This window comes from Nerophis lumbriciformis, linkage group LG11 (assembly GCF_033978685.3).
Source record: "Nerophis lumbriciformis linkage group LG11, RoL_Nlum_v2.1, whole genome shotgun sequence".
Lineage (NCBI taxonomy): Eukaryota > Metazoa > Chordata > Actinopteri > Syngnathiformes > Syngnathidae > Nerophis > Nerophis lumbriciformis.
In genome coordinates, this window is record NC_084558.2 from 3,320,781 (window position 1) to 3,344,714 (window position 23,934).

The 23,934-nt window shown below is 37.9% G+C and overlaps 2 protein-coding genes across 4 annotated transcripts in view; both read right to left on the reverse strand.

The window, feature by feature from the left end:
• Positions 1-19,979, reverse strand: part of LOC133611013 (MAGUK p55 subfamily member 3-like) — a 28,139-nt gene extending 8,160 nt beyond the window's left edge. For 2 of the 3 annotated variants that reach the window (XM_061967849.1, XM_061967848.1), the window contains exons 1-8: positions 19,791-19,979; positions 8,972-9,140; positions 7,005-7,123; positions 6,807-6,884; positions 6,654-6,734; positions 3,912-4,049; positions 3,626-3,707; positions 3,113-3,345 (exon numbers count right to left, since the gene is read on the reverse strand). In XM_061967849.1, the coding sequence (XP_061823833.1) occupies positions 3,113-3,345; positions 3,626-3,707; positions 3,912-4,049; positions 6,654-6,734; positions 6,807-6,884; positions 7,005-7,123; positions 8,972-9,011 (771 nt within the window). In that variant the 5' untranslated portion in view covers positions 9,012-9,140; positions 19,791-19,979. The remainder of the gene's footprint in view (positions 1-3,112; positions 3,346-3,625; positions 3,708-3,911; positions 4,050-6,653; positions 6,735-6,806; positions 6,885-7,004; positions 7,124-8,971; positions 9,141-19,790) is intronic. The other variant, XM_061967850.2, reaches the window with a different exon arrangement.
• Positions 19,980-20,654: 675 nt separating this feature from the next.
• Positions 20,655-23,934, reverse strand: part of lrp2b (low density lipoprotein receptor-related protein 2b) — a 65,929-nt gene continuing 62,649 nt past the window's right edge. Inside the window, exons 75-81 of the mRNA XM_061967881.1 lie at positions 23,746-23,911; positions 22,191-22,254; positions 21,994-22,116; positions 21,848-21,913; positions 21,692-21,766; positions 21,119-21,175; positions 20,655-20,953 (exon numbers count right to left, since the gene is read on the reverse strand). Of these exons, the coding sequence (XP_061823865.1) occupies positions 20,930-20,953; positions 21,119-21,175; positions 21,692-21,766; positions 21,848-21,913; positions 21,994-22,116; positions 22,191-22,254; positions 23,746-23,911 (575 nt within the window). The 3' untranslated portion in view covers positions 20,655-20,929. The remainder of the gene's footprint in view (positions 20,954-21,118; positions 21,176-21,691; positions 21,767-21,847; positions 21,914-21,993; positions 22,117-22,190; positions 22,255-23,745; positions 23,912-23,934) is intronic.

A 23,934-nucleotide genomic window follows, 5' to 3' on the forward strand; every position in this document is an offset into this window, starting at 1 on the left:
TGCACCGGCTGAAAATGCATAATAAAGAAGGAAAAAAACATATATAAGTCGCACTGGAGTATAAGTCGCATTTTTTGGGGAAATTTATTTGATAAAACCCAACACCAAGAATAGACATTTGAAAGGCAATTTAAAATAAATAAAGAATAGTGAACAACAGGCTGAATAAGTGTACGTTATATGAGGCATAAATAAGCAACTGGTATGTTAACGTAACATATTATGGTAAGAGTCATTCAAATAACTATAACATATAGAACATGTTATACGTTTACCAAACAATCTGTCACTCCTAATCGCTAAATCCCATGAAATCTTATACGTCTAGTCTCTTACGTGAATGAGCTAAATAATATTATTTCATATTTTACGCTAATGTGTTAATAATTTCACACATAAGTCGCTTCTGAGTATAAGTCGCACCCCCGGCCAAACTATGAAAAAAACTGTGCCTTATAGTCCGAAAAATACAGTAAGTGGAGTGTCACTATTGAATGTAAGTGTTAAAAGTACAAAATAAAACACATAGCAAGGTGAGAAGGTGGTGTTTCCTCTCCACCAACAACCATTTTCAATAGGAGTAAAAGTGGAAAAAAAAAGTTATATTCATCATATATATGTGTATCGGCCTATCCAAGCTTTCCAGGTTCTAAACCAAAGGCTGTGGGCTGAACCAGGACAGGTGGTGCACTTTCATACGCACTTCCGACTACAATTTAAGTCTCTCCAAAAATAGCTTTATTTTGAAAAAAAAAAAAGTTTTTCTTTCTAACATTCCATCCAAGGTTAACAAAAACAACTTTAACTACATACAAAGCTATAAACAAAACTAAGGCTCAAGTGTTACGTAAGAAGTGCACCACCTGTCCTGGCTCAGCCCACGGCCTTTGGTTTAGAACAGTGGTTCTTAACCTGGGTTCGATGGAACCCTAGGGGTTCGGTGAGTCGACTTCAGGGGTTCGGCACACCCGACTCATTGTGTGTGTATTGAGTATTCAGTGGAGCACATGTGAGCACACCTGTCCCAAACCTGACTAAATAACAAATTAAATGTTTTATTATTATAATCAAATGACAGCTGTCATTTCCATGAGATTATTTTCTAATATAAGTGTTTTGGCCCACTTACAATGACAATAACAAAAAATATTGTTTTTCATGAGCTGTGTACTTTGTTCTTTGAACAAGGTGATGTTCATGCACGGTTCATTGTGTGCACCAGTAAAAAACATATAACTTTGCCTTGAATTTGAAAAAAATATATATATATATTTTTCACTAAAGAAGGGTTCGGTCAATGCGCATATGAAACTGCCGGGGTTCGGTACCTCCAACAAGGTTAAGAACCACTGGTTTAGAACCTGGAAAGCTTGGAAAGGCCGATACACTTATATATGATGAATAGAACTTTTTTCCCCCCACTTTTACCCCTATTGAAAATGGTTGTTGGTGGAGAGGAACACCACCTTCTCACTTTGCTATGTGTTTTTTTTTACTTTGAACATTTACATTCAATAGTGACACTCCACTTACTTTGACCCCATACTAGATTATTTTGCAGTGGTACTTTGTGTGGGCGATCCTTACTGAGGAATGATGCAGACTCATTTGTGCAATGTTTGACTGTTCGATAATCCGAGAGGCCGATACATTTAAGTCAAAAATGTTTCCCCCGCCAGTCTCTCAACCCGACATTTGTGCAATCAATTTCACCTGTGCACCCCTATATGCTTTCGTCACAGGTGCTGTAAATGACACATAATGTAAATGACTAGAGATGTCCGATAATGGCTTTTTTGCCGATATCCGATATTGTCCAAATCTTAATTACCGATTCCGATATCAACAGATACCGATACATACAGTCGTGGAATGAACACATTATTATGCCTAATTTAGTTGTAATTCCCTGCTGGATGCATTAAACAATGTAACAAGGTTTTCCAAAATAAATCAACTCAAATTATGGAAAATAATGCAAACAAAATACGCAAAATCTTCCACAAAAAATATTTTTCAAAATGGAATATTTGATGTGAAGTAATCGGAGCCTTGGATAGGTCAATAATACATAAAAACATTGATTTTGATTCAATATTATGTTTTGAGCAATGACAGTTTTAAATAAAACTTTTCTACTTTTCTTTTCACCTGTAAGCTTTTTTATTGTACTTTAGTTATGTTTTTGTTTATTTTAATAGTATAATAATATATATAGTATAATAACATATATGTAGTATCATTTTAGAATGTGCTGTGGGCCTTTAAAACATTAGCTGAGGGCCACACTTTTGACACCCCTGCTATAGATAATAAAAAAATGTATCCGATAAGTCTATGGATAAAAAGCAGAGCCTGGCGATGCATGCACGTTTATCATAACGCAGTCAGCATCTCTGCTTCAGTAAACAATGACGTCACTGTCAGCGATGCGAGCGACACTTGCTAACTTGTCAGCCACTTCACAAAGTGACTCCTTTTGAACATTCTTCGCACATTAACACTTCAAAGGCACATATTTGCCCCGTTTGTTGACCTGCAGAGTATGTTTTTGGGGTGGAGGAGTCTGCTAGCATGTCTTCATCCTCGAATGATGTCGATAAAAGTGAAGTTTCCATGGACTCACAAGGGACTAAAACAACTTATTTACTGGAGCCATGGCACAGGATGAAGTTAAAAAGGTTGACTTTACACTCACTTTAGTGTATACCATGAAGTCGTTCTTTTGACAGCCCCTCGTGGTGCAAACTGGGGCAGTATTTGTGATTGATAAAACTTTCGGAGAATCAAAATTTAAGAAATTGTATTGGAAAGTTCATTACTTTGAAGACGACCAATAAAAACGCAATAAACAGGGACGGAAATTTGACCCGGCAAATATAAACAAAACAAAACACCGCCGGAAAGCGATAATCAATAAAAAAAAAAAAAAACAAGCACGCAGGAGTTTTGACCCGGAGAAGGCAGGGTCAGTAAAAAAATGTATTTAAAATCCGCGTCCCACTGGAAATGCGCGTCCTTTCTGATTTCAATGCGTAAAAAGACACAAAAAGTGCGTAAACGGTGTGGTCATTATAATAACTGATTGTGTTTTCATTGAAAAATGTTTTACCCTGCTTTCCTTCATCTTGTCTTCTTCCACGATGGCCGGGATAATTTTAAGCGTGATGGATCCTTGCGACTGCGACTGCTCAAAAACAAACAACAAAAACAACAAGTCTTTCCATGCACGATATTGCAAATGAAACATGGCTTCTACCAGAATGTGACTAATTTCATCCGGCCTTTTGTGGGTTATCAGGTTGCCATTGACCTCGCGCAGCTCGTCCCCCACATGCACCAGACCTGGCGACACACGTAACAACACACACTTTGAAGCAATAGATAAGATAACGTCTCCATGGGAGCCACCAGGGGTGACCCCTGTTTGAAAAGACTAAACACACACAATCTGGTGGCACTAATCTGGAGGGTTTAATCTCTGTTGACAGTTTTGCAAAGCGTTACACAACGTAATCTCCTCACTTGTGTGTCAGTGCTGATAAGGAAGTCCTGTTTGTGGTTTAAGTTACAAAAAAAGAGGGGGGGGGGAAGCGACCACTAAGTGTGTTGCCGTCGCTCTCACCGCTGCGATCAGCAGCTCCTCCCCTCATGATCCGAGCCACGATGACAGCCCCCGTGACCTCATCCCGCCGGATAGTCGCTCCCTGGTGGGAGACACAAATCAATCCAAAAACTAATCTTCAGTTTTTAGATTATTGTAAAGCACAACATATTAGCTAACCCTACACCACCACGCACATTTGGTGGAAGTATAAACAACAACTGGCTAAGTGTGTGTCAGAAGATGAAGGACTCCCCCAGATTAAACATGACACACATTCACCGCTCAAAGAAGAGCGAGCACTTACCAAAGGTTCCTTGTTCTTCACCAGACGCACAATCTTCACAGACTCCTCCTCCAGGTCGTCGTCCACGTCGTCTGGCAGTGGCGGCAGCACCGGGTCGAAATTCTTTTGGGCCACCGTGTCGTGGGCTGACAGCACGGCCTGCGTGGCGTCACAACAACCACGAGTACAGTAAAAATGCTCCAATTAACACCTTGATTCATTTAAAATCTCCTGTAGTTGCTGAGCGCATGGTGAACAAAATCAAGTATGAATTAAAGCTGCAAGCAGCGATGGACGGGGCCGCCTTGGACGGCACATCAAATCCAAACCGGAGCAGTAATTAAAACTCTTTCATCAACTTTTAATCAGAAGTGTTCAATCTCTCTCCTGTGCTAGTTTGAAGCCGACACGTCAAAGGTGACTGTTTTTACTAAACTTTTGTTTTGAAGGGGGAATTGCAAACTTCCTGTTGATTTTTGCTGGGGGTTGTCAATATATGAAATGTAGGTCTAAGTGAGATGTACATAGAGGTTTTTGTTTCATGTCTCTACGACATTCCTACTGGAAGTTACAGGCAGTTTTGTCTGTGTTTTCTTCCAAGGAGCAGTTTTGTCTGTGTTTTATTCCTAGGGGGCACTAGAGCGCAATTTTGAGTTTTGGGGTTTGGTTTATTGATTAGATCGCAATTTTCATCAGTCCTGATGTGTGTGTCCAGTTTGGTGAGCTTTGAAGCATGTTAAGGGGGTCAAATTACAGCTCAAAGAGGCAAAGGTGACTGTTTTTACAAAACTTTTGTTTTGAAGGGGGAATTGCAAACTTCCTGTTGATTTTTGCTGAAGGATGTCAGTGTATGAAATCTAGGTCTAAGTGAGACCTACATAGAGGTTTTTGTTTCATGTCTCTACAACATTCCTACTGGAAGTTACAGGCAGTTTTGTCTGTGTTTTCTTCCTAGGGGGCACTAGAGCGCAATTTTGAGTTTTGGGGTTTGGTTTTTTGATTAGATTGCAATTTTCGCCAGTCCTGATGTGTGTGTCAAATTTGGTGAGTTTTGAAGCATCAATAGGAGGTCCTCTATTTTGCCCATTAAATCCAATACATAACCATTCAAAAACCGCCAACAATACTCAATTTACATTTGGTGACTTGAATATTAAGCAAGTATTAGTGATATTGTTATTATAAGCTCTAACGCAGACAAACTATTGATAGCGGCGCCGTGTGTCCCAATGTTTATATCATTGAGTGGTCTGCTATTTTCTCGCTTCCTTGAGCTCCCTAGAAGTTTATTGTAGATCATAAATCGTGCATCTCACCAGAAGACATCTAAGTAGGTATTCCAGCAAGTTGGTACACTTTGACAGCCATTTAGCACCCGAAACTGGTGAGGACGAAAGGAAAAGACGCTTGGTCCCCTGCCCTCATCCTTATCTTTATGAGGATTATGAGACATTTTAATGGGAATATATGAACATCCTAGCAGTCTGCATCCTAATGACGGCAGACCTTACACAGTAAGTGATGTTTTGTTATGTGTGTTGGCTATCATAAAGTCTGTAGTGAGTAATAATTAGTGATGGAAAAAAAAAGCAGACATGATGCGTTTTTTAAATGTATGATCAAAATACATAAATATTAAATGTTATTATAAATGCGCTAAGTACTATATTACATATATACTTACATCAAGTATATACAACCTTAATGGAGGTGTTTGGAGGCTCCATTGTAAGCAAACTGTTGATTGCATTTATTTAATATTTAGAATGCAAAAAAAAAACATCTATTGTGATGTCTCTCATTGATTGTGAACGATACATGCTAAATAGAGATGTCGGATAATGGCTTTTTTGCCAATATCCGATATTCCGATATTGTCCAACTCTTAATTACTGATACCGATATATACAGTCGTGGAATTAACACATTATTATGCCTAATTTTGTTGTGATGCCCCGCTGGATGCATTAAACAATGTAACAAGGTTTTCCAAAATAAATCAACTCAAGTTATGGAAAAAAATGCCAACATGGCACTGCCATATTTATTATTGAAGTCACAAAGTGCATTATTTTTTTTTAACATGCCTCAAAACAGCAGCTTGGAATTTGGGACATGCTCTCCCTGAGAGAGCATGAAGAGGTTGAGGTGGGCGGGGTTCGGGAGGGCCGTATATTGTAGTGTCCCGGAAGAGTTAGTGCTGCAAGGGGTTCTGGGTATTTGTTCTGTTGTGTTTATGTTGTGGATGTTCTCCCGAAATGTGTTTGTCATTCTTGTTTGGTGTGGGTTCACAGTGTGGCTCATATTTGTAACAGTGTTAAAGTTGTTTATACGGCCACCCTCAGTGTGACCTGTATGGCTGTTGACCAAGTATGCCTTGCATTGACTTGTGTGTGTGAAAAGCCGTAGATATTATGTGACTGGGCCTTAAAGGTTAATTGGCGCTCTTGTACTTCTCCCTACGTCCGTGTACACAGAGGCATTATAAGAAGTCATAAATTTTACTTTTTGAAACCGATACTGATCATTTTGAAACAGATAGCGATAATTTACGATATTACATTCTAAAGCATTTATTGGCCGATATTATCAGACATCTCTAATGCTAAATGCATACATGCTTCCTTCTTTCTTGAGTCTCCATGCTCATTTAACACGATTAAAAATGAACCGTATTTAATTGTGATTAATCGAAATGAATCCCCAGCAACAGTAATGAGGTCACCTTATAACATGAACACCAGTCTATGTTTGTGTGTGTACCTTAAGGTGAGGAGCACTCAGCAGCAGAAGCAGCTCTTTTTCATCCTCCTCAAGGGGCCCATCCTGGAGCTCCTCGGTCAGCTGACCAAAACAGTTCTTCATTAAAACTCAAAAAGAAGTTGAGAATTCGGCATTGTGTCAGGCTGCACTTACATCCTCTGCCAGACAGGAGGCGCTGTGCAGTACCGGGGAAGGGCTCTGCTTCTCGTACTGTTTCAGTTTGTCGTGGACCTTAACCAGCACAGAAGCAACTTGACAATTTGTTCTTTCTACATTTTTCAAACTGATCATGTGACTTGCCGACAGGCATTAATGCAATGAGTGTAGAGTTCGTAATAATAATTAACACACCTTCATGAGGTAGCCAAGGCTTTTCTCACTGAAGACACCTTTAAGGAAGACCAGGTCCTCCTTGTGGTTGGCATCGGGGTGGAGCTGAGAGGTGAGCAGGGCCAAGGTCTCATGTAGATCTATTGTGTCGGTAGAAAAAATATATTCAGTATATATATATTTGGGTTAAAATGATAGATGAGCCCACCACTTCAAGGAGTACAGCTTTGTAAAAAAGCAGGCTTTGCTACATATCTTGAAAAAGAGTCAATAATTCTACCAACTACTTGCTGAACAATATTTTGACATTTTGCATCTTAATTCTCACCAAGAGTTATGTCTATTATTTCAATATAAACACTGCAAGTACAATAAACTGCATATCAGGGGTGTCCAAACTTTTTAATGTGAGGGCCACATTCGTAGATATTGAAGGATGCAGGGGCCACTTTGATACATATTTTACATTACGATAATAAAATCAATACATTGTACATGCTAAACTATCTGAACAAAACATCCACATCTTAGTTTTGTGTTGTTATAGGTAAAGCAAATTAGAGCGACATTCGAACACCTTGAGATACTTAATTTCTTCTTATAATTTACCAATGTTGTTAATATTCATCGCACTAAAACCTTGAAAGGCTTTAGGCAAGGCAAGGCAACATTATTTGTATAGCACTTTTCATACACAAGACAGACTCAAAGTGCTTCACAGACAACAAAGTGAAATGAAAGAAAATAAAAGCAAAATTAAAATGCAGACAATAAAAATAAGAACAGTGCGGACGTTAAAAGTTAAAAGATTAAAAGATTTAGCTGAAAGCTAAGGTGAACATAAAAGTTCTCAGTCTAGTTTCAAAAGTAGTCAGAGTTGGGGAAAGTCTGACATCTTCAGGAAGTTTATTCCAGCTATTTGTTGCATAGTGACTGAATGATGCTCTCCCTTCATTTGACTTTACTCTGGGAACCGCTAACAGATTGGTCTCAGAAGATCTTAGTGATCTAGAGGGCTTATATAGTGGGAGCATATCAGTGATATACATCGGCCCTAGACCATGTAGAGATTTATATGTGAGCAGGAGGATTTTGAAATCAATTCTCTGATGTACAGGGAGCTAATGTGAGGATTTAAGAATTGGTGTAATGTGCTCACATTTTTTGGTCTTTGTTAGAACTCTAGCAGCAGCGTTCTGAACAAGCTGTAGCTGCCTGATAGTTTTTTTGGGAAGACCTGCAAGGAGACCATTACAATAGTCTAGCCTACTGGTAATGAAGGCATGTACAAGTTTTTCTAAGTCTTGAGCTGACATGAGCTCTCTAAGTCTTGTTACATTTTAGCACACTTTTTTTTTTCATTGCTGTACTGATACTGAATTGAGTCTTTGATTTATTTTGTACAATTTTCCATTTTATCTACTATTTGTGCACTTTCATTTTTGAAGTTGTTCTTGATTGATTGACCACATCAGTAACTATTTAAGTGTGTCACTTCCTGTTGGAAATCGCACACTGACGAAGACATTGTCGAAACCGGTCTGTGTTTTGTAGCGCCTACGCAGTTTATATGAAAATTATTAGAAGGACACACGTGTTGCTGGCCTTGCTTTTTCTTTAAGTACACTTTTTGCCGTGCACTGCTTTATTTTTGTTTTATTAGGTTTTTTGGAGAGTGTGTGTTTTTTCCTATATTTTGTAACACTTGAAAACTTACTCTATCTGGCAGGATATTTGTACACAAGTTCATCATGACAGGATGCATGAAAATTGTGACGGCGCATACACAGTTGCACAAACAAGTCAAATTTTGGGGGGATTTGGGCCGGTTTGGGTTTTTTGTTTATGTAATGTAATCTGGGACGTGTTTATTATGTCTGTCAAATGTGTTGCGGGTCATAAAAAACAATCCGCCGTCCACAAATGAACCCCGGACCGCACTTTGGACACCCCTGCGGTATACCTTGATCAGGTTGGGTGGTACCCACCTGTGATTGTAGACACCACAGGCATGTTTCGCTGAGTCATTCAGAGGAGGCAAGGAGGGTGCGGATGGGGAAGAGAAGGGAAGGAGGGTAAACCACGACCGCTGTGAGGTCTCTCCACTGATGCCTGATGCTCGTCGACGTCAGCCAAGGTGAAAAATGTCAGAAACCACTGGAAATAATCATAATTTGAAAAAAAGGTAACTACCAAATGTCAGAATTATTATTTTGTGTACACACACTCACTTCTCTTTACAATCTGCTAACATAAAGTTCCAATACAACACTGAATGCTGTTAGAGAAACTCAACTTGTCTCCATGGCAACAGTATATCAAGAACGCTCTCTTATTGTAAAATAACTATGTTTATACATAAACTGTGAATTAGTTTGACATGGTGTGACCCCGAAGGGAATAAGCGGTAGAAAATGGATGGATGGATGGTGTGTGAGATTAGGAGTTCGAAAAACCATCGAAGGATTGAGTAGTCTCTCAAAAGGTCCAGTCTGGTGATTAAAGTGCATTGGCCTTCTGCATCCCCTCGCTAATCTCGGCCAAGGAGGTCATGTAACTATCATCGATTACACTAGCTCATCTGTCAGCCGCTTCACACAAAACAAAAAATGCCGTCTATTGATGTAATTTCATGCTGGGATAATAAAAAAGAATCCATAATCCTTCAGAATTCCTCGTAGCTTCAGAATGTCTTCCATGAAAATAACTGTGTACTTTTTAATCATGTTCCAAGAGCGTGTGCCCTTAGAACATGTTTATGAGCAGCAAAACTACCATCTCCCTCATTTGTTTACTACACAAAAGGTCACTTTTAAAGTTGCAGGTTGTTATGTCATCATGAAGGAAAAACCTCCTTCCTCACAGGGATATTACCTACTGCTTCTATTATTCACTAGAGATTTACCGTTTTTTTTAGGGCCGAAAATTATTCAAGCAGGCCGATAACCAATATTTGTAGTCAAATATATTTAACCATGGATAATATACATCAGTAAACAGCTGGACAAGGCTATAGGTAGTTTTTCTAACATATTTTTCTCGGAAATGTCGGGCCAGTAGCGACATAATGCTTTATGCAGCGCTAATGTTGTGGTAAATATAGCACCAAAAATATCAGGGGATTTCACAAACACCTTTATTACATATGTCTAATTCTGCAGATCAAAATATAGGAAATCTCCTTGGAAAATTGGTCAAACTATGGGATTTCTCTACATCACAATACATCGCCATGTACTCAATTTTGATTTGCTCATGCAATTGATTCCACAAACTGAAATGCACATACTTTTAAGAGTTGAGTCAACACATGGCTGTCTTAGATACAATGAACCCCTCAAATTATATTTTCAATCTCTGTCTTTGAACATTTTTAGATATTTGGCAGCAGAAGATTATTTCTTGCTTCATAAATTCCTTCTGCAGTTTTGAATTTGACCAGATCCATACATTTCATTATTTGCGACTTTATAAAGAGTACATTTGTGTGTTCCAGATTGTCAACATTGTGTATTATTCTCAGTGCTCTTTTCTACAACGTCAATAACCTTTTTAACTTACCCTCGTATGGGGAACGGGGAACAAGGGACGGCGTGGCGCAGTGGAAGAGTGGCCGTGCGCGACCCGAGGGTCCCTGGTTCAATCCCCACCTAGTACCAACCTCGTCATGTCCGTTGTGTCCTGAGCAAGACACTTCACCCTTGCTCCTGATGGGTGCTGGTTAGCGCCTTGCATGGCAGCTCCCTCCATCAGTGTGTGAATGTGTGTGTGAATAGGTAAATGTGGAAGTAGTGTCAAAGCACTTTGAGTACCTTGAAGGTAGAAAAGCGCTATACAAGTACAACCCATTTATCATTTATGTTACCCCACACTTCCACACAGTAATTAAGATATGGCAATTATAGTGTACCAACATTTTGAGTGCGGTAAACTATCATTGAGTGTATATTTACATTAAAAGGGGACAGTTTTTTTTTAAATCTTGCCTATCACTCATTTGAGACAATATTACATATTGTACGTCTTTTTGTGTGGTGTATTATAAATTGCCCAATACGGCTGGTACGAGACAGCTAACAACGTAGCTAATGAAAGTCATCTATTGCGCCAACAAAGACCTTTAAAAAACAACCAGAATCCGCCAATGTGACCTGCATATTAACCAAGTATTAGCAACATTGTTATTATAAGAGCTAATGCCGAGGAACTATTTATAGTAACACGGCACATTGATCACCAAGAGGTTAAAAACAATCAAACAGCAACTGCGACTGTATTGCCTCTGAGTTGGCAAAATGTTGTGCTAGTTTATAATTCATGTCTCACACTTGTATATTAGAAGGTTGTGGCCATAAGCAGAGAAGTTGGTCAACTTTGAAATTCAATTTAGACCTGAAGACAATATGCTCGTTTACGCACACCTTTTTTCTTAACCTGAATAATAGTGAGCATTATATTATTATTATTATTCATTCATCTTCTAAAACGGGGAACAAAAGCATTGTGCTGAAAGATACAAACATCCCGTAAATAAACAGATATTGTACAGTATGTGATTGTTTTATTATGTTCGTAGTTTGTATTTGTTGTTTAGCACTTAGCAATACTGCTACATGATGCTTAGTATTTCACTAGAGCTGGATCCTGTTAGCACGCAGCTTCTAAAATGTGTACTTCATCCTCCGTATATTCATGCTAAAAACATAAGGTTCTGTATCATCATTTGTCCCAAAGTAGTCGTCGTAATTGTTGAATGAAATAGTGAATGTTGTGATGCGCTCTGTGAAATCAATGAGTTGCCATAATGCTTAAAATGACGAAAACACGATAATTATATGAAAATATGAATAGGGATGATGTTCGTTAAGAAATTATCGATGTCGATGCCATTATCCAATCCTATTATCGAACCGATTCCTTATCGAATCCAGATAGGTTGTTGTGTGTGCACTGAGTTTCAAAAGCCGTAGATGTTATGTGACTGGGCCGGCACGCTGTTTATATGGAGGAAAAGCGGACGTGACTGAGGACAGCATGTGGACGTGACTGAGGACAGCATGTGGATGTGACTGAGGACAGCATGTGGACGTGACTGAGGACAGCATGTGGACGTGACTGAGGACAGCATGTGGACGTGACTGAGGACAGCATGTGGACGTGACTGAGGACAGCATGTGGACGTGACTGAGGACAGCATGTGGACGTGACTGAGGACAGCATGCGGACGTGACTGAGGACAGCATGTGGACATGATTAAGGACAGCATGCGGCCGTTATAGGGTGAAGGTTTCAGGTGAGAGAGGACGCTAAAGGCACGCCCCCAGTGAGCATATAGTGCTGCTTTGTGCGTTGTAAATAAAAAAATTGCCGACAAACACATCACCAACATGGACGAGGTGCCGCTCACTTTCGACATCCCGGTGAAGCACATTGTGGAGAAGAAGGGACCAGCATGGTAGAGAATCCATACACACAACGGGGCAAAAGAGAAGTCGGCTTTTACTGTTGTGCTAGCTTGCTATGCTAATGGACAACGAGACTGACTTTGAAAATGAGGAGGGGGAATCTGGCGTGTTTGATGGAGAACTTGCCCAGCTGTTCATTTCGGACACAGAAGATGAGGACTTTGATGGATTTGTGGATGAGGATTGATGAAAAAATAATGTGAGTACGTTGATAAATACTTCAATAAAGTACAACCCAACTCAGCTTTGCTCCTGCTGCCTTTTTAAAACAGCGTCCATGCATGCTAGAGTATGTTTTAAAGATAGCGTATGTTTAACCATGCCTGCGCCAAAAAATACACTGCGCCTTATTATTGCGTTAAATACAGAAATAGCACCCGTAACTGACACGGCGGCTTTTAATATGGTGCTCCCTATGATCGCGAAAATACGGTATAGTGGCTTCGATAACGGGAACCGGTTCTCAAAAAGGGATTTGAATCCATGGAATCGGTTCTTTTCTTATCGAAGCATCGGGAGACACGGTTTTCGTACATCATCCCTAATTATGAATGTGCTGGTTACTTTACATATACACTTACAGCATGTATATAAAACCTTGATGGAGGCCACCTATTACTAGCGTTTATTTACAATTTTATATACATAAAATAAAGATGTGTTCTAGGCTAAACTCCCAAAAAATGCAGTTCACCTTTAAAACCAGCAAAATAAATCAAATTCCATACACATATTTATAATTCATCCATGCACACTGAATCTTCTTTTACTTCACTTCTTCCTCCCTTCATTTTACTATCTCTAATTACAAGAGCACTAAGCCAACAACACATCACACTGACTCCATGAGCTGGCTTCCCGTCGGCCATATGGTGGTATTATCTCGCCTTCTATTTAGGATGGCCCTGTTGGCACTGTTGGGGACTTCAACAGATACGGTTTAGACAATAAAGTAGCAGTGGACTGGTAAAGAAAGGGAAATGTAGCAAATGTGTGTGGCCACAATCATTCATCCTACTACAGAGTGAAGCACATTACTCAAACTCCATGTACACACACACACACACACACACACACACACACACACACACACACACACACACACACACACACACACACACACACACACACACACACACACACACACACACACACACACACACACAAATTCTTGTATTTGTTACCTTCTTGAGACCTCCGAAAAATGCCTACCTCTTTAAGACCACCCTTTCTAGATATATAAAGATTTGTATTTACAACATTATTATATACATACTATGCAAATATAAAAAAGTAAGCTTTTAGTAAAAAAATGTTTTGTTGTATTGTTTGTTTGTAATTGGTTTTTAATCTTCATTATTTACTTCAAGTTATTACAGTATGTCTCTATATACACATTTATTTCATTTTTCTAATTAATTTTGGCCAAAGGGGGCGCATTTCAATTTCTTACACACACTTGTTATTACACTTCTTAAAACCGACACAGTCAATTTGAAAAATCCCTCCTTTTTGGGACCACCCTAATTTTGATAGCTTTCACCACCAGGGGTGCAAAGGAGACATTCTCTATTAGATGCAACGGTTTTCCGTTTTGGGACCATGATTTCGGTCCTAACTTGTTCACCAGTCCTTATATGGAAGGTACTCTTCCTTGTTGATGTCTCAAGAAGGGTGGAAATACAAGAAAAACACACACACACACGCGTACACATTGTTCCTGGCAATCACACTATCATGTTGTCACATGACCCAAACAGCCAATCACATATTGTCCGGTCCTTAGCCAATCAGAAAATTGTATTTTGTCCCTTTTACAGCGGATTTCTCCGCTACTGTGGATCATTTTGTCAACTTGTTGTCATGTCTGTTGATCATGTTTTGTTTAAGTTATGTTCCGTTTGGGTTTTGTACACTTAGTTCCTGCTTTTCACTCCCTTGTTTTGTCACCATAGCAACCATTAGTTTCACCTGTTTCACGTTTTGAGTCACGCACCTGTTTTCACTGATCATGTCACTGCTATTTAAGCCGGTCTGTTTCAATTGTTCGTCCTGGTGACATTATCTATCCATCCATACTACTGCTACCCATGATATTCCTGTTTACCATAGTTCTTGCTTCATGCCATGCCACAGTAAGTGTTTTTGTTTCGTGTTCATAGTTAATTGCCTTTGTGCTAGTCTTTTGGTTTCATTAGTCAAGTTTGTTCTCCGCCATTGTGCGCGCCTTTTGTTTGCTTCCTTTTTTGTAGTTTGTTAGTGTTTTAATAAATCATGTACTTACATTCACGTCTTGCCCACGCCAACTTTCCTTTGCATTCCGGGAAAACAAACTCCAAGGTCCACGCATTGACACTTGTAATTTGTTTTGTATATTAAAATGTACTTTCTCAACTTCAAACATTTTGCTTTGAGGGGGCCCTTGCCACTACGTAGAGCCAGGACTGCATGTTATGGAAGTCATATAGGTAGTTTTAAAAAGATTGGCTGGTTTAAAGTAGATATAAAATATTCATATAGTTTTTGGGAAGTTTACATTTTTGTCACTAAAGACAAAAGTGTGAGTTGATTTTTTGTTTCTCCATATTGGCAACTTTGCGAGGAATCTGACCCAGTTTGCACATGTTGAAGGGTTTGTAATGGCAGCGTTAGTTGTAGTACTTGTGGCATCCATCCATCCATCCATTTTCTACCGCTTATTCCCTTCGGGGGCGCTGGAGCCTATTTCAGCTACAAAATGGCATGTTTTATTCTAATATACATTTACAGATTAAGCCTTTGCTCCTCGTGTCCCAGTGAGGGAGGAAATCAGATGTGAGTGGACATCCAATGTATGAAGTATTGACATGCAAACATAATAAATCATTTTTGCACAGACGACATGGTCAGTGAGCAGCATTTTATTCCCGTAAAGCTCTCTCTCTCTCTCTCTAGTCTGGAGATTTGCAGCCGTTTTTTGATGATGCACAATTAGAAGTGCTGGAAATAAAAGAGAATGTAGTGCAGAAGAGATCAGAAGGCTCTAAAGAGGCTTACACGAAGAACACGACTTCCAAACACCTTCATCATCACACCCCACTGTGCAACACACAGCGGGATGGAGGGTCAAGCCGAGCACAGACGCAGGGTTGTATGTGTTTGGGGAAAGCAGTTTGCAATTTCACAGCCAAGGGCCCTGACTCAGTGCCAGTCTGCTTGGCGTGTGGCCAAGCATTAGAAGCTTTTGACTGGTCAAACGCCCTCTGACTTGTTATCATGTGTGTAAACGCATGCAAAACATCCTCTCACGTGTCTTTCACTCCTATTAAAGACAACAAAGTCTGCGTCCCAAAATCACAGAAAAAAAAAACATATTTCGCTGTAAACTAATATTGGCTGAAATGGATTATTTTTTGGGGACCGTTTTTAAAGCTATGTTTACGCAACATTGTTTTTTTTTTTTAAATCAGAAAAAACATGCTTAAAGATGAAATGCAATTCTGGTTTGGAATTTTGTCTATCACATTCTCTATTATGTGAGACAAACACATGTTACCCTTTTTAAAAAAATGCATTCTAACTTGTAAATAAAAGCTGGAAAAAGTCAGATATGGAGCCAACGGGAGTCACTCTATTTTGTCTATAAGGCGCACTAAAACATTCAGAAACCTTCATCAAGGTTTTATATACATGGCGTAAGTAATACGTAGTGTAGTAACAAGCACATTTATAATAGGATGTCATTTTTTACCATATTTTGGTCATTTTAAGCATTGCCCGAACATTTCTTTGTGGGCACATTGAGTTCACAAACGCATTACAACTTGGACGGTATGAAAATTTCTTATCACGGTTAATATTATCATGGTATTTTTTAAACGTGCTCCAAATTTTCAAAAAGTACTTAAACTGAAATATTTTAACCAAGAAAAAAGAAAAAACAACACATTGAAAATGATTTACTTTGTAGGAGAAACATTCTTGTAGATAAAAACACTGTTTCATGGACCTCAAATAGAAATTGAATGTGCATATGAAAGTAACACAAGCTCTTATAAAACAAAGTAATATGGTAGAAAAAAATAAAATAAAATAAATGTGAACACTGTGCAAGATAGCACTTTATGGACATAATAAATAAAAATAAATAAAAACAAAATGTAATAAATTTGCATGTTGGCACCTGATGGCCATAAGACAAAACTGCACTTTTTGTCCATATAGATACAATGGTGTTCATGTCTGAGGTTTAGTCTTACACTTAGAGCTGCACAATTATGGCCAAAATAATAATTAAGATTATTTTTTATCAATATTGAAATCATGATTGTTCATTATGTTGGATAAAACAGTGTTGGGGTGTGAACGCGACACCATCATGCAGTATGTAATATCCAATAAAAAGGTCATAGATACAGGTTATCTATATATTTAAAGACAAATATTTGTCTTTATGTTCATTAATAGTATCAACTTGTCATCTTTTTCTCATTACATGCTGCCTTTATCTCTATTTTTACATGTTTATAGAGAAATGTATTCTTTAAAATATGTACATTTAAAGTATATGTACTGATATAAGTACATGCGCATGCTGATCCATTAAGAGTTTGAGCAGAAATATGTCATAGAGAAATGAACTATACACAATAAAATATTAAGAAAATATAAAACACAAAGCAGTTTGGCTAATGGAAATAAAGTCTAATAATAAACAAGCTTTGTTCTTCTCCAACAGTTTGGCCAACAAAAATAAACAGAATACACAATCTTCACAGCCTGAGTTCAGTTCAATGAGATGACAAAACATTATAGCGACTACAGTATCTGTTATTTGAACACTGATAAAGTTTGCAGTTAAATAAAAGACAAATGAGCACCCCAGTTAACAAACTAAAGATTTTATAAGCAAGTTGTGGCAACCTTCCCGACACATCGCCTGCTGCATGTTTCCTCAGTCACAGCAGCTGATGGACGATGTATTGAGAAAATGAAAGCAACATCAAATAGTATTTTCCTTCGCTGTATACTTTTTAGTGTGAGACAAATGCATTCGTCTCCAATATTGTCCACACCTGTCGCCATCAAAAAACAGCAGTGCACTCTTAAATGCACAACAAGACTCCACAGAAATTAAGCAAGGGAAAATGAAGCTAAACCAAGCGCTTGGCTCTGTTTACTCCGAGAGGAAATATCCGTCACAAAGTCCATATAGTTGTGTTCCGCCATGTTATTTCAAGCTAAACAACACATGTACGCATACGCCAGGCTGCTGTGAGTTTGTTTATGGAAGTAAGCAGTGTTGCCTAAAATGCATTAATCAATGAAGTTTTTTCAGTAATTAAAAATTTAAACGGTATTACTAACCGTCAGGAATTTAACCGCGGTTTATCACTATACCGTTTATCGTTACATCCCTAATCACAACGTTTGCGTTTTCCTTCAAAAACAACACAAAATACTACTACTCACGGCAGCCTTCGTGAGAGACAAACAAACATCATAAAGCAATAACTTACTGTACAACGTCTGCTCCCACTGAGATGGTGATTGATGGGATGTTCATATCTTCCCACTTAGATGACAAAGTCATCATAAAAAAAAGGTGGGTGCAAATAAGGGTGTTTGTGTCTTTCTCACCATCTCCGTGTCTAATTTGGCTGTCATAATTGACTAACTTCTCGGTTTATGGCTACATCTTTCTACTATTCAGGTGAGAGGGATGATTTATATTCTAGAATAACTTTCACCAATTCAGAGATGACGCATCAGCTCACCGGCTCATGATGTCGACATAGCAGCGTAAGCTAGCAACCTCTCTGTGATCAATGCGTAGGTCCTTAACGTTACCAGTTATAATAACAATATTGCTAAAACTTGGTTGATATTCAGGTCACAAAATATAAATTGAGTATTGTTGGCCCTTTTTGGATGTTTTTTTAGTGGGATTTTCTGGGCGCAATAGACAGTTGTGTCATGAACGCATAATACAAAAGACCTATGTGTTCTTGAGGATTGTGAATGATGGGCAAAATTTAAAAAAAAAGTGTAGTTCACCTTTACTTTTTTTGTTTATAAATATATAAACAAAAAAACAAAAAATATATATATAAACAAATAAAGTATTTATATATTTTTATATAAACAAATATATAATATACATAAACAAAAAAAGTAAAGGTGAACTACACTTTTTTTTTTAATTTTGCCCATCATTCACAATCCTCAAGAACACATCTGTATTTAGTTTTATGCATTTTAACTTGTAAATAAATGTACATAAAAGTTTGCTAACAATCGAGTTAATCGGTATATATATATTAAAGGGTACTCCGGCTTCCTCCCACCTCCAAAGACATGCACCTGGGGATAGGTTGATTGGCAACACTAAATTGGCCCTAGTAGAAGCATTTAAGTCCCATCTTAAAACTCATTTGTGTACTCTCGCCTTTAAATAGACCCCCCTTTTAGACCAGTTGATCTGCCGTTTCTTTTCTGCTCTGCCCCCCTCTCCCCTCCAAGGTTTCTAATTTTCCCATTGGGTTGAGTTTTTCCTTGCCCTGATGTGGGATCTGAGCCGAGGATGTCGTTGTGGCTTTCGCAGCCCTTTGAGACACTCGTGATTTAGGGCTATATAAGAAAACATTGATTGATTGATTGATTGAGTGTGTGAATGTGAGTGTGAATGTTGTCTGTCTATCTGTGTTGGCCCTGCGATGAGATGGTGACTTGTCCAGGGTTAACCGCACCTTCCGCCCAAATGCAGTTGAAATAGGCTCCAGCACCCCCGCGACCCCGAAAGGACACACAAACACACACACACACACACACACACACACACACACACACACACACACACACACACACACACACACACACAATTCCATACATCAATAGAGACACAGAATTTATTTCAGGAGCAATTTTCTGAAAACCGTAAATGATGTGAAATTTTACTGCATGCTTTGAATGGGAAAAATTAGCACCATCTGGTGGAAGATTTTAAACAATTAAAAGCTCAACAATGATTGCATTAGATATTGTTAACAAACTGTAAATATTGGCTCAAACAAGACACTTTAAAACTGTTTACAATGGGACATTTATGGTCGTAAGGAACAAACGTGCTACATGATTCTAATAATTAATACCCTCTGGCTAATTTAACCAAAAGCGCTATACAAATATAACCAATGTATTCATTCAACACAGCCAAAATATGTTGAAAATAAAAAGTGAATGGCACAAAATATCTGGAGGGTTAGTAAAAAGTGAATAATGTGCGTTTGAGTTAATAAACAGTGCATCCACACAAAAACAGGTGTGTTGTATTTCTGGACGCCATAGAAATAGCAAGCCTTACCTTGTTCGAGGCTTCTTTTTGTCTTTTTCCTTCCTCCTCGTAAGTCTCTGAGCGCGTTTATGTCCCTCTCCTTTACTCTCTCTTCGTGAACGGACACACACGAGCTTTTATTTCCACTCCTATTCCTCCTCCTCCTCCCTACACGTTACCATTATCATCTCATCGCCATCGTCATCATACACCCTCCCGCCATACGGCATTTAGGGATGCATTCAAGTACAACTCGTTTTTTCTGAACATTATCCGATTCGAGCGAAGGATAAAGAGTTTAGTTGAAAGCGATAACATGACGACATGTTGCTTTTTTGAATCGTTAATAAAGTTGTATTCGACGCAAGTATGAAGTAAAAATAAGTATGTTTATATGTTAAAATAACAACATCAACATCAACATTCTTAATGGATCTTAAACCGAGGGAGGGAACCAAATGATATGTTTCCGCCTGCACTTGAAAGCATCACCATGTACTCGAGCAGCAAGCCACTCAGATCCAGCCATTTTTTCTTCTTTGTTACTGTTCCACAAATGCATATACTGCTGCAGAGGGAACAATCATGAGAAAAACATATCTCTTTTTATAGAAATGATTGTTAATTTAATTTATAATTGTAATTGTATTAGTTATTCACTTTGTTGATACATTATTGTATTTTTAAAATACAATAATTTATCCAACTAAAGTGAAAAAAATCTCCTCTTGATAATGTAAAATACTATTTTACATTTTTTTCCTGATATTTCACCAATGTATTTGATGATTACCTTTCTTATATACATCTTTGTATTTTATGTTATTTTTATTACCATAAATGCATGTGTTTTTGTTATAAAAAAATACTGTTATTTTAAAAAGCAACTTTATTTTATGTCTTTATTACTGGACCTCCTGGCCCAGGGTCCAGAGCAAAGAACTGACCCCATGTTTTGTTCAATCACAGATGAACCATTCAGAAACTTTTATAGCTTTAAAAAAAATAATTACAGGCATTGAATAATGTTGAATCAATGTTTACACAAAGCTAATTCACAATAAAATAGGTTTCTTACAATGAATTACAGTGCAATCATACGTGACTTATTTAACACATTTGCTATCATTCATAAATAAAGAGGTGGAAACAAGCATGGTGACGTCATGTTAGATGTCGGAATCAGAGGGCATCTGAAATAAGAGAAGTTAAAGAAATATTATCATATTGGATATTTTACACATTTTCCTAGACCCAGACCACACTCCTCTAGTTTTTTGTGTAATTCTGCCACAAATCTAACAAACAGCAATGAAAACACTCCTTATTATCTTTGCAAATGCCGTATATTCACTTACCGTGTACACAGGGTTTTTGAAAGACACAAAAGCATCATCCCTGATGGGTTCAAATCCCTGTCAAGATATCAAATCATGTTAAAAGCTGAGCACAAACAAAAAAGTGTGAGTTAAGGTGTCCAAAGTGCAGCACAGGGGCAATTTATGGGCTGCATTTTTTTTATTGGTCTGCCCGCAATTCTAAAAAGAAAATTAAACATTACAAGGGAGGATTATGGAAAATAAATATTAGATTAGGACAAAAATGTTGATAAATGTTAACATGTAGGCTTGTTCCTTATATAGTAGATGGCTTTAGCATGGATAGCCCTTTTTAAGGCTTTAAATAAATAAATAAAAAACAACTGCAGGGACTATTTTTGTAAAAAAATAATAATTATTAGATTGTCTAAAAAAACAATCCAAAATACAGTAGCTCAGCTTTGTGTTATAGACGACATTCATGATATAGGTAATAATATCACTTTTTTTCTCATTTAAATGTATTTTTAGAATGTGCCGCACACCAATGTAAAGCACACTTTGGATACCCCCTTCCTTGAAATGATTTTCTTAGGTAAACACGTAAATTACCTGCACGCTAGAGGGTTGTGACGGGACGTCAGCATCTTCAGTGTCTGAGTTGTACGCCGGGTTCTCAAAGGCCTCCTGCCAATGTCAGTATAAAGAGTTCAATTCAGGACTCAGGAATTATATAGATGTAGAAATGGTGATGATGAGTCCAATCACCTTGTTGGCAGGATTGCTCATTGTTGTGGGCTCCTCCTCCATATACAATGGATTGGCGATACTCTTCTGCACAAATATGACACAAAAACAAACCACAGAATACAAGACACTGCAATTTGCAATGACTGTAATGTTGCTTTACAGACCTTGGTGTTTTCGTTGGGTGCAGCAGCGGTCGGCACGCTCCTACTTCCAGCTTGTTTTTCAGCCTTGTAAAATGGATTCTCAAAATTCTTCTGCTCCGTCTCCACCAAGGATAAGCATGGAACCTGGCACAAGGAAGTAACATCAAAAAAGATCTAATAAGCACATAACAGCTTTTTTTCCCTCCATTTTTATCTACCGCATCTCCATTCAGCCTTGTGTCCGGGTCTTCTACTCTTGACAAATCTGGGGACGGACGTTTTCTAAAAACAGAAACATTATAAAAATCTTTCAAGACTTAGCTGTAATCATAAAATGTTTATGAGTTCACATAATATGTAATACAATAAGGGTGTCAAAAAACAATGCACACAACACTAGAAAACAAAACTAATTAGTTTGAGGCTAGAATTTTTTTAAAATAAATAAATACATTTATTGAGTCTATATAAAACAATTTTCCAACTAATGTAAAGATATTATAAATATATATATTATAATATAATATATATATATATATATATATATACGATCTTTCCATTTTTGATTGTCACCACATCAGGTCAATCACATGAACAGTTTTGACTTAGTTTATACACCTGAACCATGGCTGGGAATCGAACCCATGCCTGCTGCGATTAATGGCTGGATCATGTACCATATCACCAGCAAGGATGAAAAAGATTCTACTTTATATTCATCAATATTAATAAAATAGTAATTTTGTACTTATTCATCATTAAGTTATCATTATAATACATTCTAAAGAATGTATTATAAATCTGAGACATGCCGTAAGACAACATCATTAAAAATGTATTTATTTATTTTGTAGACCAATAACTCCTACCCAACTATTCATTGACCTAATATTAAATGGTAAATGGGTTATACTTGTATAGCGCATTTCTACCTTCAAGGTACTCAAAGCGCTTTGACACTATTTCCACATTCACCCATTCACACACACATTCACACACTGATGGCAGGAGTTGCCATGCAAGGCCCTAACCACGACCCATCAGGAGCAAGGGTGAAGTTCAAGGACACAACGGACGTGACAAGGTTGGTAGAAGGTGGGCATCAAACCAGGAACCCTCAGGTTGCTAGCAGGGCCACTCTCCCAACAGCACCACGCCGTCCTATTACTACACAGTATGTTTTAATACAACAATAGTTATTGATAAATGTATTTATAAACACAAACACAGTCTATATGTTATCAATATTCCTATTAAAATAAGTGATGAGATTTCATTTTAATTATGGTATGGCAATTATTCATGTCTAAAAACATACCATTCAAAATTGTAGTAGTTTTTATCATATGGTGATAAAATAAGTAGGTATAGATTTTTAGAAAAATATATAAATAGTACACATTCTGTGTACTTTTCTATTTATACATAAATATTTTGTAAAGGTTATTTTATGTATGTACTTTTGAAATAAATCTAAACACATGTCCTTATGAAAAATAAATGTCAAAATAAAATGTCATCTAAATGTTTTATTATTTTAACTCAACTGTAATGGCGGCTGAGATAGGCTCCGGCACCCCCCGCGTCCCCGAAAGGGACGAGTGGTAGAAATGGATGGATGGATGGAACAATGATATCACTAATAATAACCAAAATAATACTACTATTATTATTAATACTACCAATACAAAAGATAATAATAATAATAATAATAATAATTATAATAACACTAATAATTGACTAAAGTGGTGTAAAAATAATGCTGCCTCTCACCTGAAGATGCTGGGCATGGAAGGCATGGAGGGCATGGAGGGCATGGAGGGCATGGAGGGCATGGTGTCCCTTACTACCTCCATCAGGTTGGACTTCTTCCTCGCAGCATAAACAAGAGTGACCAGCAGAAACAAGATGACCACCGTCACTCCGATGGCGATGCCGACTGTAGGAATGATGGAGGACACA